The sequence below is a fragment of the Tenrec ecaudatus genome, chromosome 7 (genome assembly GCF_050624435.1).
Source record: "Tenrec ecaudatus isolate mTenEca1 chromosome 7, mTenEca1.hap1, whole genome shotgun sequence".
NCBI classification, from domain to species: Eukaryota; Metazoa; Chordata; class Mammalia; order Afrosoricida; family Tenrecidae; genus Tenrec; species Tenrec ecaudatus.
The window spans coordinates 7,721,421-7,737,167 of record NC_134536.1 but is presented as its reverse complement, the minus strand read 5'-3'; the positions used below and the strand labels follow the sequence as shown (position 1 = coordinate 7,737,167).

Sequence of the window (15,747 nt, the reverse complement as noted above, 5' to 3'; positions counted from 1 at the left end):
ACTGACTGTGGATCCAAGCGAGACAAAATCCTGGACAACTTCAGCTCTTCCTCCGTGTATCACGATGGGACCTCTTGGTCCAGTTGTAGATCTAGCTTCTTTACTTGAGTCACAATTCACACTGAAGGCCGCGATCCTGATCTTCATCAGCAAGGGCTTCCAGCCCTGCTCCCTTTCAGCAAGCAGCGCTGTCGGCTGCAGATCGCAGGTTGTTACCGAGCCTTCCTCCGATCCTGATGCCACTTTCTTTTCCCTCTCACCATTCTGTGTGCTGAGCAAGGCCTCAGAGAAGCTGGCTTATGTGAAGAAGAACGGACGTGGTGGGTCCTCCTATTATTTCCATGAGACGTAAGCTTACATATATCAAGGCACAGGGAGGCTGGATAGTTTACGCACAGCCACGTAGCCATAAAGATTGAGCCTGCTCACTGACCTCACTGTGTCTCCCTCTCCCCAGGGTGTGGTCTTCTTCCCGGCCACCAGCAGTTCTTGGCGCCTCCTGATCCATGTGCATTCTCTTCCTGCGCAGGTTCACCAGCTCTGTGATTTACCAGGGCCTCATCATGCACATGGGTGCCTCCGGGGGGAACCTCTACCTGGACTTCCTTTACTCTGCCCTGGTTGAGTTCCCCGCGTCCTTCTTCATCATCCTTACTATTGACCGCATCGGCCGCCGCTACCCGCTGGCGGTGTCAAATCTGATGGCAGGGGCAGCCTGCTTCACCATGATTTTTCTCTCCCATGGTGAGTTTGCCCACACCTTATGATCTTCCAGGTAATGGGATTTGGGGAACAGTGTTCGAATGCTTTGGGTAAACCTCTGGACCAAGAACCTAGAGTATTTAAGTGATTACTTAAGATTTAAGTCAAGGTATAACATATGTACAATGACCACAGAAGTGTACACGACACAGTGAATTTTCGCATCTATGACTGGGCTTCATACAGTTTATGGAAAAAGTCCATGATTTCTCATTTCCATAAACTTCTTGAAGTCCCCTTGTATAAGGGTTTGACTTCTACCCACAAGGTTCGTGGTTCGATCCTACCCAGAGGCACGTTGGAAGACAGGCCGGGCAGTCGGCTCTGAAAGGTCACAGCCTTGTGAACCCTGGAAGCAGTTCTATTCTGCACACATGGGGTTAGCGCGCGTCAGAATCAATCTGTCAGCAGCAACAGCAGCAACATCCTCTTAGGTACCATGACCCAGACAAAGACAGAGGACATCCCGACACGCCAGGAGTTTCCCTCAAGCGTCTTCCCAGTCAATAGCTGCTGCTCAGCCAGAATAACCAGAGCTCTCCCCTTTCTCAGGACACCTTTGACTGTCCTTGCGCCTCCTGTAAATGAATGGAACCGTTCTAAATAGGCTTCTTCATCCCTCTCACCCACCCACCCCCGCCGACATCATCCACTCATCCGCACATCTGTGAGATTCATTCACGTCATTACATCAGAGTGTCGTCGTCAGGTGCCATGGAGTTCCTTCTGACCCATAGCAACGCTATGCACAGCGGAACAAAACCCTACCCAGTCCTGCGACATCCTCACAATGGTTCCTATGCCTGAGCCCATTGAGGATCCTTAAGGATCTTCCTCTTTCTCGCTGCCCCTCCACTTTACCACCTGCACTGCATGGGAGTGTGGTCCACACTCTTTCATGACTGTGTAGCATTTCATGATGGGAATAGAACACTGCTGACCCATTCTACTGTTGGCTGGCTTTGATCTTTGTTTCTAGCATCTCTTGGGATTAAAGTGGCAAAGTTCTCCTGCATGTCTGCTGGACACAGCTCTATTTTCTGCCTATCTCACTTCTCTCTCCCTTAGAAATGTCTCCCTTGCTATTTCCTAACTTTAAAATTGGAATCTTAGCACCCCCCCAATTATCTTATTTGTATGCGTCCATTTTATATTAAGGATGCTAACTGCCATATGTGTGAGGAATGTTTCCTTTGTTGGATACTTGCCTTTTAACTCTGTGTTTCGTTGCCACTTTCATACTTTTCTCTAGTTATTTTTTTATATTCCAACATTCAGATGGACTTCCCCTGCTATCTGGGCTCAATCATCAGTATATCTAGCTAGCTACTCTGTAAAATGCATAGCTATTCTTGAGAAGTTTATAAGAATCAAAGGCAGCAGGGACACACAAAAATAGGGGAGGGAAGGCATAGTCTTTGGGTCCACATCTCGGTCCACATGTAATAAGTGCATATTCTCTGAGTGCGTGGGCAGGCAGATATTTAGCTTAGGTGGTCACAACCCAGCAGTCTCCCAAGTTGCGTCCCCGCCATCAGTGTGGCTGAGAGTTCGAAGTGATCCACATCCTCAACAGCACTTGATTGTACTCGTCTTTCTAAAATGGAAACATAATTCATCTTCTTTATTTTCAGCATCTTTGAGCATTTACCCAGCAAAATACACACCCATGAAACAGTCTCTCCATGTACAACTCAGTGGCTTTGGTGGCATTCTTCAAGCTGAGCCACACCCACACTCTCCTTTTCGGAGCTGTGACTCCCCATGAATATAAACTCACTATCCCCCGTGGCTCCTGTCGAATATCCTAAGTTGCTGCTGTCACCCGGGTCCCATGAAGGTAGATCTGGGAAGAGAAGACATTCATTACTAGTCAAGCTAATCTATTGTTTGGCTTTAAGAGGATTTCAGGGCACATTTTTGGTTTACATTCCAAAGATTAATTCCGGCTAATAATTTCAGGAATGTGCTTAGCCCTCATGGATCCAGAATGTCTGGATAGATAGTCTTTTCAATATTGGCTGCGTGGGTGGATATGTAAGGAGGCTCGAGGATGCGAGAGGCACAGGGAATTAGGTTGCTAAGCACACAGTACAAATGGTTCAAGTCCAACTGTGATCCTTGGGAGAAAGATGTGGCTTCCTGCTCCCATAAAGATTTTCCATCTTGCAAACTCTATGGAACATTTTGTATCCGGTCCTGTAGGGTTGCTAAGAGTCAGAACAGACTCGATGGCAGTGGACAGTGGGTGTGTACTTTAGTCTATAATTTATCATTCTCACAACCTAAGGTAAATCAAAGCAAATTATTTTCAGTCAGCTTTAATTTGAGGACATAAACTTGCCTTTCACATTCGTTGCTTTTGGAAATGTTGTTAAATAAATACTGAGGTGGATTTGCTATTTCTTGGTTTTTATTGCTTGTGCTTTGCACTTGTTGCTTTAATGAGTCATTCTGGCAGACTTTGGGCAATGCATTGTGGGAAATGCTCCGTGAAATCTGTCTTCACAAGACCCACGCTGTATAGGCCAGTGTCTAGATTTCCTAGGGCTGCCATAGCAGAGACCACTGTGTGGGTGGTTTTATGGAGCAGAAACGTATTGGCCCATAGTTCTGTAGGCTAGACGTTCCATACCAGGGTATTGACTGGGTCTGTTCCTTTTGAGGGCTGTGAGGGGGACTTGTTTCACGTCCTGCTCTTGCTTTCTAGTGGCTGCTGATGCTCCGTGACTCTCCATCCCTCCAGACAGACCCTCACGGGCTATCGTCTCTGTGTGCGTGACTCTTTCTAGGTTTGCTCTCCCCTCTCACCGCTCTGAAGGGATTGGAATTAGGACCCACCTGACTTTAAACACCCACGTGGTTAACTTAACCGATAACAGGAGCCCTGGTGGTGCAGTGGTTATGAGTTGGTTTGCTGACCACCAGGTTAGCAGTTTGAAACCACCAGTCTCTGGGAGGGGGAAAGATGAACCTTTCTACTGTGAAGAGCTACAGTCTCAGAAACCCACAGAGGCAGTCCTACTGTGCCCTACAGGGTCACGGTGAGTCAGATTTGACTCGATGGAAGTGAGTTTAATTTGGATAACACCTGATCTCCTCAAAGAAGACCACACTCACAAGTGTAGGGGTGAGGATGTTAGCAATTCAAGTTGGCATTACGTAAGGGACACAGTCCGATCCAGAACATTAAGGGTGGAGATTCAATGGGCTGGAGAAGGCAAGTTTAAGTTTCTTCCCACATCTTTTGTGGGGAAAGGACAATGTAGACAAGAAAAAGGTGCAGTGGGTTTCAACTAGATTTTTCCCACGGTTACACATCGGGCTGTGATCCACATGGTTGGCAGATCAAAACCACCAGCAGCTCTCTATGAGAAAGACTGGGCTTTCTACCTCCATAAGCAGTTACAGTCTTGGAAAGCCACAGGGAGTCGCTGTGAGTCAGCATTGACTTGATGGCAGTGAGTGAGAGACGTTTCCCAGTGTGACTGGAAGAGAAGCACTAAAAATGTGTGGCTTTGAAGAGTGGAAATTCATTTCCCCACAGTTCTGTAGCCTAAGAGGACGGGTCAGGGTCTTGGCGGTGCCAGTTCCTTCCTTCCGTTAGCTCAGAGGGCTCCAAGGCCTCTGTGCCTGATGGGCCCATTTCACAACTCAGATGTGATTAGATTTAGAACCTGCCTTGCTCTGGTAGGATCTAATCAGTGTCAAAAAATGAAGCCATTTCCAAACAGCAAGATATTCATAGGTATCAGATTAGGATCCGACTACATCTCCCAAGGAGATACACCCATTTTCTTCCCCAAGGCTCTATTTCAGATCGGCAGGATGTTGGAATCCTGGGTAACACCCAATGGATGGGCTTTTTTTTTTTTTTTACTTTTTTTCAGTAACACCATTGAGTCTCGGGGCTTGCTCCCCCCATCTTTGGCGGAACTCCAGCACAGTCTCCTTGGGTGCTGTCCCCTCCCCAGGTGACAGAGTACCTTGTTTCATTGCACTTTGCTTCATTGTGCTTTACAAACATGATGTTTCTTTGCTTTTTAAAACAAACGGAAGATTGGTACACATTGGCAACCCACTACCAGGCAAGTCTCCCAGTGCCATGTCTCGGACAGCCTCTGCTCACTTTGTGCCTCTGTGTCACCTTCTGGTCATTCTGGTGACCAAACTTCTCCATGATGTCACTGTACACTGAATAGATGGCTTTAGTGGACACTCAATTTTTACATACACGGAGAAGTCAAAGAATTGTGTGACTCACCGCACTGCGATCGAGACTCACTTGAAGACGGCGGTCTAGACCGGAACTCAGCGCAATGGCAGTGAGGGTGAGGCTTAGCTGACAGTATCTCTGAGGAGAGCTTGCGTTTTGTTACGATGTGTTGGGAAATGTACTACACTAGATTGATAATTAGAACACGGGCACATGTGGTCTACTCTCTAGAACTACTGCTCAACATGAAATAACGCGAAATGAAATAAAACCAAACTCACTGACACTCAGTCAATTCAGACTCACAGCAACCCCACAGGGTTGCCTCGAGCTGCCTCTGGGGGTTTCTGAGGCTGTAAATCGTTGCAAGGACAGACAGCCTCAATCTGTCTCCCTGAGAGGGACTGGTGGTTTTAAACTGCTGACCTTGCAGTTAGCGGCCCACCTTGTAACCCACACACTGCCCGGACTCTTCTAAAGGAACTACATTTAGTGTACCTACTGTGTGCATGAGTGCTGCTAGTGCCTATCATCATCATCAACATCATCATCATCATCATCATCATCATCATATCGTATCATGATTTTAAAGCCAACATTTATGGAACATCGCCGAGGACATCTGAGCATACTTTAGCGCTAAATCCCAGAGCAATCCATAAACGGAGTAAACTGATTTCCATCTTACAGATGAGGAAACCAAGACACAAAGAAGTACCCGACGTGTCCAAGTTCACACACCTGGCAGGGGGCAGAACCGAGATCCCAAAGAAGCACCTCCTTTCCTCTGTACAAGAGCACTTCCCCCAGTGGGCCGTTATCAAGTCCTGGGACTGCTCTGGAACTCTGTTCTCTTGTCCTGAAAGGAACCATTTAGATACAACTAACTTTTGGACCCTTCTAGTTCTGAAAGTCTAAACCCCATTCAATGTGGTTTCTTGTCCTAACTTGGTGAGTTGTGACACTCCTCCCACACCCTGTTTGTGTCCCCTCTGTAGAGCTGCACTGGCTGAACATCGCGGTCGCCTGCATTGGCCGGATGGGAATCACCATCGTGTTTCAGATGGTCTGCCTAGTGAATGCCGAGCTGTACCCGACATTTGTCAGGTGAGTGCATGAACAGCACGGTAGCCATTCAAATAGCTGCCTGTCACTCTGGCCGAATTTCCTCAATAAGATCCCAGGAGTGATCAACTTGACCCATCAACATTATGATGTGAAAGTGTGTGAAAGGGAGTGGAGCTAATCTGTATGATCCTCTCACGGTAGACAGATGCCATTATGCATCTATCAAAACCCATAGGACCGTAGCCTGGTACCACGCCAAGCGTGATCCCTAATGTCAACTGTTCTCATTGTTAGTTGCTCTTGCGTTGGTTTCCGCCGTGGGGACCTTATGCATCACAGAATGAACTGAAACAGGGCTCATCGCTTGTGACAAATGGAGCATGCGTTGTCAGGCATCAATATGAGGAGAAACTGAGTACAAAGCGAGAGGGTGATACAGGAACTCTGTCCTTTCTGCACACTTTTTCTGCTAAACCTATACTGATCTGGAAAAAGGAAGTCTATGATTGATGAGAACGCCAAATTAGAGATTAAAATCAATGTGATCACGGATACAGAGTGTAAATGTCATAAATGTGACGATAAAGAAATGCTCCAATCAAGATTTTAACGGAAAGGAAGAGGGAATGTCCGATCTGATATGAGTGAGACCCAAAGGGATAGAACCATTCCCAAGTCATTTAGCTCTGTTCTCAAAACAAAGCTCAAGATGATTTACAGAAGCCTAAAAATGTACAGCACCAAAGAAGGGGAAATTCACAATTCTGGCAACCAATCAAAAATTACCAGGCATGCAAAGGGGCAGGCACAGAGAAGACACATGGAGGAGAATCCCAAACCAGTCTGAAATGGCCCAGAAATGACACTGATGATAGAATTAATAGACAAGGACCTTGAAGGACATATTACAACTCTATCCGGTGCTTTTAAGAACTTCAAGCAAAAAATTGAACATGTTAAATAAAGACATGAAACATTTTTTAAAGACCCAAATTGAATTCATAGAGTTGAAAATTAAAATGTCATAGATAAAAAATACACCAGATGGGGTTGATGGTAGATTGAATGTCAAAGAAGAAAATATTGTGAATTTGAAGATGGCGATAGAGATACTCTCCCAAATGAAACACGCAGAGAACCAGTGAGCTGTGAGGAGTCAGATCATTCCCATACATGACATTAAAGGTCACCAAGGAGCATAGAACTAACTGGTGCTGGGGAGATGGGCAAAATACTGGAGGTCAATAAAATAAAAAATACTAATGGGCAAATTTTCCGTTTGATGAAAATGACAAATTTACAGAACAAAGATTTTTTTAGTGTATTCTACTCTTTTCTTACACACACATCAAGAAAGAAAGAAAGAAAGCCACATGACAGTGAAATTTCTCTAAAGCCAACGATAAAAAGAAAATTGTAAAAGCGGTCAGAGAAGAAACGCATTACAAATGGAAACAAAGGTAAAAATGATAGTAGTTTTCTTTTAATTTTTTAAAAATTGGAAACAAGGCAAGCTAAAATAAAAGCTGCATCTTTAATGTATTAAAAAAAACAAAGACTCAGTCATTCTAGAATTCTTTACTCAGGAAAAATGGTGTTCAAAAATGAAAAAACAAAGAAGTTACAATAACTCATCCCCAGCACCGCTGTCCTGGAGAAAATGTTAGGGTCTGAAAAGCAGAACTCAGGTGATAAGAGATGGGGATGTTGGAACACGCACATGCACACGCACACGCGCACACCACACACTAGAAATGGGAAAACAGCAATACCTTCTTCCTTCTGATTTTAAACTTACAAAGATAGTGAACTTCTTAAAACAGGAATGTACAAGATTTTCTTGTAGGGGCCAAATAACAAATATTTTAGAGTCTGTGAGTCGGGTATGCTTTTTTTTGCTGCCTATTCTTTGTTCATTTTATGCAGCCCTTTAAAAAAGCAAAGGGAAAAATATTAACTCAGAGGATATAGCAAAACAGGCTGCAGGTTGAATTTCCTCTGTACACTGTAGTTTGTCAATCCCTGAAGTGGAGCAACAACGACAATGTGTTGTGAGATTAATAACATATGTGAAAGTGATATGCGTGATACAAGTGCACAGGGAAAAGAAACGAAAGCATATGACTGTAAGGCTCATGCACTGTAGAAGAAGTGGTAACATTTGAAGCTAGACTGTCAGGAGTTGAAGCAGTCCTGGTGCAGCCCAGATACGCACTGTAAAGCTTGAAGCAAAAGCAAACAGAGTTATTACTATTAATCTTTCAAAGAAGATAAAATGGAATCATTAGAAATACTCTGTAAGAAGTCAGAATAAGAAGAAAAGAGTCCATGAAAAACGATTTTAAACACAACCATTTCTGAACACAAGAAATCTCAATGATCTAAATGCTCAGGTAATAGGCAGGGATTGCCAGATTGGCTGAAAGTGTATAAGCAACTAATTTTAACCATAGAGACAGAGGCAGTTTAAAAGTAGAAAGTTGGGAGATGATATCACAAACAGATAAACAAAGAAATGAATGAAAAATAACACTTCATGATACAATGAATGAAAAGAAAGCTGGGTGGCTCGATCCCTGTCAGGCAGAGCTGGTTTCAGAGCACAGACTATTTCGTTTCAAGTGGATGGTCCCTGGACTCCGTTGCCCTCCGGCTTTCTTTGTCTCCTCGCTCTACTCCTCCTTAGCCCTCAGTGAGAACCGAGCCCCCTAAAGGACAACTTCCGGTCACTTCTCCAAACCTCCTCTGAGGAAACAGCCCCGTGTAACTTAAAATAAGACAGAAGAAAGAATTGTGCACAGAGCCAACATCACACCCCCTCTCCGGGAGAATTTTCATTCAGACAGAGATCGGAGCTTTCAGCCCCGGGAAAGAAGCCCTCCATCAGAATGTCAATGACCAGCCTTGCCCAACTCCCCACTCCACACCACGAGAACCTTCATGAGCAGCACTGGCCCACACAGTCCCAGAAGCAGAAACTCAGTCTTCTTGGAAAGATGCATTCTAAGTTGGCTTCCCTTAGAGAAAACAAAACTCTACATATATCCTCCTCCCCGGGGGACGGACAACAGAGAAGTGGGTGAAAGGGAGACATCAGACAGTGTAAGATATGACAAAATAATAATACTTTATACATTATCAAGGGCTCACGAGGGAGGGGGAGCGGGGAGGGAGGGGAAAAGTGAGGAGCTGATGCCAAGGGCTCAAGCTGAAAGCAAATGTTTTTGAGAATGATGAGGGCAACAAATGCACAAATGTGCTTGACACAATGGATGGATTTGTGATAAGCATTGTACGAGCCCCCAATAAAATGATTAAAAAAACCAAGAAAACAAAATCCTCACAATAGGATCCATAGGTAACGTCGTAATAAACAGAGAAAAACTCGAAGTTGTTGAAGATTTCATCTTGCTTGGCTCCACAATCAGTGTTCATGGAAGCAGCAGTCAAGAGAGCCAATGCCCCACTGCATTAAGGAAACGTGCTGCCGGGACGTTCTTCGGTGTTGAAAAGCAAGGATGTGCTTTGAGGTTAAGGTGCACCTGACCCACGTCACGGGATTTCCAATCGCTTCATCTGCATGGGAAAGTTGGATGTTGAATAAGGAAGGCCGAAGAAGAATCGATGCATGTGAAGTGTGGCGTGGTGAAGAATACTGAAAGTGCCTTGGACTGCCAGAGATAACAAACACGTCTGCCTGCGAGGAAGTGCAGCCCAAGTGCTCCTTACACACAAGGACAGTGAGACTTGGTCGCACACGCTTCGAACATGTGGTCAGGAGATAGCGGTCCCTGGAGAAGGCCATCCTGCTTGGTAAAGGAGAGGTGTTGTGAAGAGAGGGGAAGCTTCTCAACGTGATGGTTGGACACAGTGGCTCAAACAAAGGAGCAACTGTGAGGACAACTGGAGGAGCAGGTGGTGTTCCATTCTGTTGTGCACACTCAGGTCGCTGGGTGGGAACTGACTGAGTCTGATGGCCACTAACAACAACAACAACAACAACAACATCAACAACAACCCTGTAAGGAGCTCTGGTGGTGCAGTAAGTTACACGCTGGGAGGCTAACCGAAAGGTTGGTGGCTTGAATTCGCCAGCTCCTCTGCAGGAGAAAGATGAGGCAGTCTGCTTCTATGAATTTTTAGCCTAGAAACTCAAGGAAGCAGTTCTTCTGTGTCTGGAAGGATGTCTCAATGGCATGGGTTGGTTGGCTACCAGGCAGCCGAAATTGCTCCACAAGGAAGCCTTCATGATGCACCATCCCAGCTTAACCACTACACTCCTATGACGGTCGTCTTTCTCTTTAGTCCACCTTCCTTCCCCGTGTGCCTTCCCTTGTGGTCACCTGGTGGCTGTTGAGGCGCTAAAGTGGATAATCAGTCTCAGGTGCAGAATAGTCAAGGGCATCCTTCTGGCCTGACCACACTCCCAGAGTCCCAGGGTTGAGATGAGCCCAGGTCCCCTTAGACCCAGTCTCCCTCAAATGTCGTGCTCTCCTATGACCTACGGGTGATATTGGGATCAGGAGTGGGGTAAAATTGAGACTACAGGGATTTTTTTTTTCTGTGATGTTTGCCAACCTTGTGGCAAGTCTTCAGGAATGAAGTGCTTGAGAGCTAGATATTTTGAGTGCTTCATTTTGCAAAGGCAAACTCTCCTTCAGTTGCACAGACAGTGGGCTGGCTCACACCAGTGTTCATTCTGAACCTAGTAATGCTCTAGAGCAGTGGTTCTCAACCTGTGAGCCGCGACCCCTTTGGGGGGTTGAATGACCCTTTCACAGGGGTCACCAGATTCATAACAGTAGCAAAATTACAGTGATGAAGTAGCAACGAAAATCATTTTATGGTTGGCGGTGGTGGTGGGGTCACCACCACAGGAGGAACTGTATGAATGGGTCACGGCATGAGGCAGGTGGAGAACCGCTGCTCTAGGGTCAGGTTGACACTTGAACATTTTGTTGTTCCCCATCTTTTCTCAGGAACCTTGGAGTGATGGTGTGCTCTTCCCTGTGTGATGTGGGTGGAATCATCACCCCCTTCCTTGTCTTCCGGCTGACTGAGGTTTGGCAAGACTTGCCTCTCATGTTGTTTGGTGAGATTCCACGGGGAAATTTATTATGCCTTCTTTCTAGCCAGGCATTCTGCCTGGCACAGAATGAATAAATACAGTAGCAAGCTTTCCGGAAGCAAGATGGTGCTTGTTCTTCAGCTGTCCCATGAGTCACTCTGGCTTGTGGGAAAATGAGACACTCTCCTCGGAGGCGGACCAAAGGTTTATGTTGCACAGGACAGAATCCCGGGGACCTTCTGGCTTTCTTGTGAACTTGCCTCCCAATTCTTGTACATTTTAACAAGCAATTGCTCCAGGCTTGAGGATGTTAAATTATCACCCTGCCGTCTGCTTTATAGTTCCTGACAATTGAGAACAGATGGAAATAGGAGTACAGTATCTGCTTTCCTGGAGATAAAGTTGTATCTGAGAAGGAGGAAGGACTCCTTACTCCTTCCCCCCCTCCCCCCAACTCACACTTAGGACCTTCCAGACTCGCCTGGCTCATGGTTCAGATGCTGCAGGAGGGCTGACAGTGTGCAGAGGTTTGCCATGCTTGGGCATAGGGTAATGTCAGAAGGAGGGAGGAGACGAGGGAGGGAGAAGGAGGGAAGGAGGGAGAGAGGAGGGAAAAAGAGAACAAAAGAAACAAGAGGGTGGGGCATGCTCCCCACAGGTGTGTGGCCTATGCTCTAAAGCTCTCTGTTTAATCATCTCTCCCACTCGTTACCTTACTGCCTTCCTGTCTCTCCTCTCATCTGCACATCTAACTTCATCTATCCACCCACATACCTAGCGACACACTTAACCTACCTGTCAGTCTATCTGCCTGCCTACCAACTCACCTACTTGTCTTTTTATCTGCCTCCTTATTGATCTTTCTGCCTATTTATCTAATCCAGTGGTTCTCACCCTGTGGGTCTTGCCCCCTTTGTGGGTCAAATGATCCTTTCACAGGGGTCACCTGATTCATAACAGTAGCAAAATTATAGTGATAAAGTAGCAACGAAAACAATTTTATGGTGGGGGTGGTGGTGGTGGTCACCACAACATAAGGAACTGTATTAAAGGGTTGAGGCATTACGAAAATTGAGAACCACTGATCTACTCTCATCCATCTATTTATTGACCAACAAACAAGTCTATCTATCTATTGCAACTACTCACAATTGAGCTGCATGTTCTTGAGGGAACTGAATCAGCGAAGGTCCTACCGCTTAAACATTGCTTGACAATACTGGAGCTGGCTTGGTCTAAGCTTTCCAAGACATCTTGGCGGTGATTGAGAAGGAACCTCAGGCTAGTATTTCCTTGTTTCACTCTGGCTCTCCCCCGGAGGCCCTGCTGCCTGCATTTTCGTGGTTTGAGGTTCCTTACAACACAGCGTCTCTTGTCTTGCTTTCCCGTGCCCTCATCACCGAGCTGTGGTGCCCCCGAGGCTGGCACGGCCGAGCTTTAACTGCGCCCGTGAACTCTCCCCTTTGCAGCCGCGCTGGGCCTGGTGGCTGGAGGAGTGACGCTGCTTCTCCCAGAGACCAAGGGGAAGGCCTTGCCGGAGACCATCGAAGACGCCGAGAACCTCTGGAGGTGACGCCCCGGGGAACTTAAAGGGGGTCCAGGGACCGCTTCCCGGCCCCTCGCCTCCCTGTTCAAGGTGGAGGAGCATGGTGCATGCATTTGGATGCCGTTTTGTCACACATCACCTGGCTCTCCATGGGGACAAAACGCAATGGGAAGTGAATAGCAGGGAGAGAATAGCCAGGTACTCTCCCTTTGGGCTCATGGCCACTCCAGGTGCGGGCCAGAGTAGAACTGTCCCATAGGGTTTCCTTGGCTCTGACCTCTCAGAGGAGAGAGTGTCCGGTGCTTAACTGTTTGTGCTAGTCAGGAACTTCTAGGGAAAGAGTGGAAGGTATGGGTGTGCCTTTTTAGTTGATAGTTGCTGGGGGAGAAGAAGATCTGTCTGGGTGCTGACTTGGGGAGTGCCAGGGCCCCAGCTTGGTCCCTGAGAAAAAGAAATCTGAGATGGGAAACTTGCTAAAGCAAACTTCTGCCCTTCTGGTGCCTGCTAGAGCCGATTCTCTAGTGGCTTTCTTCACAAAGAGGATGACTTAAATTGTTCCCTATGTCAGCCAAGAAACCTGGAGGCTAAGATTTAACTTTTAAAACAATAACCATGGGAGGAAATGAAGTGCCTGGCAGACTGAAGGCTCCTTCCCTCCCTCCGGAGCCTCAGTTCCAGGCTTCCACAGGGACAGCACCTGTAGCAGGAGAGAGAAGGGTCTGTAGAACCATAAAGACCTGGGTCGGACTCTGGATGTGGCCCCTTCTGGGTCCCCAGAACTTTGGGAGAGTGATTTTAAAAACCGTCTCTAAATGTTCTTACCTGAAGATAACAAGCCATGATGACATGAAAGTCACAGAGTTATGGTGCCAATTCAATGAGATAAAACAGCCCACAGAGCCCATCCAAACCCATGGCTTGGCACCTAGTTGGTCTTCAACAAAAATTAGACAATGCTTTCCCATCTGTATTGCATATGGGCCTGCATTTTAGTTGACAGTATTCTGTCCTGAACTGTGGGGGCAGAATACGATGTGACTCAGTGGACTTGGGGTACCACAAGAGAGCTGGCTAACATGTAGACCCCGGCATGGCTAGGTCCCGGCATGAATGAAGGCCCATCAGCACTCTGCCCTTCAAAGACTTGACAGCAAACCCCACTTTGAGAATGTCAACTTTCTCAGTGCCAAAAGGATGAATACTCTGTATATATATATATATAATATATAGATATAACTATGAGTTGGAGTTGATTGTATATTTACACATAATCAATTTCAACTCACAGTGACCCTATAAGACAGAGTAGAACTACTCCATCCATGACTATAGCTCTATAGGAGTAGAAAGCCTCATCTTTTCTCTGAGGAGCAGCTGGTTGTTTTGAACTGCTGACTTTGTGATTAGCAGTCCAACACATAAACCACTATGCCACCAGGGCTCCATATATATATATAGCCGTTGTTGGCAATTTGCTTCCTTTTGGTCTGAAGTGATAGAAATGTATAGCTACCATTGTGGGCTCTGATTTTTAAAATGTCACATTTGAATTTGCTCATAGGCCCTGAGTCATCCTCTGGGATGTTTTTGTTCCACTACTTCATCCTGCCTTTCCAGGGAAAGCTAGTGGTTCTACCCCAAGCCCCCCCACCCCCACTTGCATCCTTCATACCCTCTGTTATCCTCGGAGCTTGTCCCATGTTACAATAACCTCCCCATCACCCGGCTTCCCACCTTGAGTTCCCTAAGTAGTCACTCCGTCTAATGCCGGAGAGCTCAGTCCCTCCTTGCCCCAAGATGTTGGAGACCAAGACTGGCATCAGCTCCGGCCAGCAGCCGTGGGGGCATGACAGGCATCCCCCTGCACCCAACCCTTTCACATCCTCAGCCCCTCCCCTCCCCCCCCCCTCGGGAGGCAGCTCCTGTTGTTGGCATACCCATTTCACAGAGGGAAGGAGGAGTGACAGGTGTATCCAGAAAGCCAGGCAGGACATGTTGACTCTGATGGTGGTTGGGTTGGACTGCAGTGTCATGGATGGCCTCTGAGAGGGCTGCGAAAAGTTCATGGAAAACTGGTATGAAAAGACAATGGCACTTTTTTCCCTCATGAACTTTTTGAAGCCCCTTCGTACTTCATGGGTAGGAAATAGTTTCGGCCCGGGGTCTGTGTGAATTCCGGCACCACAGCTCAGCGGTGCCACTGTAGCATGAGGGCCGACAGACAAGGTGCCACCCAGGGAACCTGGCTGGGTCTGAACACAAGTTCACTGACGGACTCTGCACTTGGAATCTGATCCAAATTTACTGATGGACATCGACCCTAGAATTTCATCCATTTTTTCAATGCTCACGGAATAATTTTGTATTGACTTTGTCCCAACTATTTAAAGACATAACACAGCATTCTTAGCCCTTGTGGGCCACAAAGATGGGTGGGGCGTGAGCCAGATGCAGACCATCCCTCAGTTTTATGGCTTACCATCTGATCCCCTCTTTATCTTGAAAACCTATTCCTGCATACCAGTTTGCAAGTTTCTCCACCAAGCTGTTTTTTGTCTATTGACTTTTTTTTTTTTTTTGCCACAGGAAAGCAAAACCCAAAGAAACCATGATCTACCTTCAGGTCCAGACATCAGAATTCTCTGGTGCCTGAGAGCCATGTTCCCTGGGGACAGAGGACCGAGACGGGCTGTGGAGCCGCGGAAGGAAGACCTTCTGGAAGCCTTTTCAGTCAGTCTCCCCCCTCACCTGTCTGCTGTCAAATCAATACACATCCTGGAGGACTGTGTGAGGGGGCTCCGTGGATTGCCTTTGTACCCAGGGTGTCTTTGATCTCCTTCCCCTTCCAGTGGGAGTAAGGACTTAATTATGCAAAGTATCTTGAAGACTCCATAGAATTCAAAGGCTGCCCAATAAAGAAGGCCCCTGCAATGGGTTTTCTGGAAGTCGTACTTGGTTCACGAACGGAAAGAGTAGCCTTTGCGTGTGCGTGCCGTGTCTGTGCTGGCGAGTGCATTTCCACGCACCCTGTGCTTTCACACATCACGTGCACACGGGAATAGCGTGCGCACCCCTATAACGCGCCTG

At 46.7% G+C, this 15,747-nt stretch overlaps 1 protein-coding gene across 2 annotated transcripts in view; it reads left to right on the top strand.

The window, feature by feature from the left end:
- LOC142452623 (solute carrier family 22 member 1-like) overlaps positions 1-15,517 on the top strand; it is a 31,193-nt gene extending 15,676 nt beyond the window's left edge. The window contains exons 7-11 of one of the 2 annotated variants that reach the window (XM_075553866.1): positions 530-744; positions 5,977-6,085; positions 11,026-11,138; positions 12,584-12,683; positions 15,247-15,517. In XM_075553866.1, coding sequence (XP_075409981.1) covers positions 530-744; positions 5,977-6,085; positions 11,026-11,138; positions 12,584-12,683; positions 15,247-15,313 — 604 coding nt within the window. In that variant the 3' untranslated portion in view covers positions 15,314-15,517. The remainder of the gene's footprint in view (positions 1-529; positions 745-5,976; positions 6,086-11,025; positions 11,139-12,583; positions 12,684-15,246) is intronic. The other variant, XM_075553868.1, reaches the window with a different exon arrangement.
- Positions 15,518-15,747: the final 230 nt, after the last annotated feature.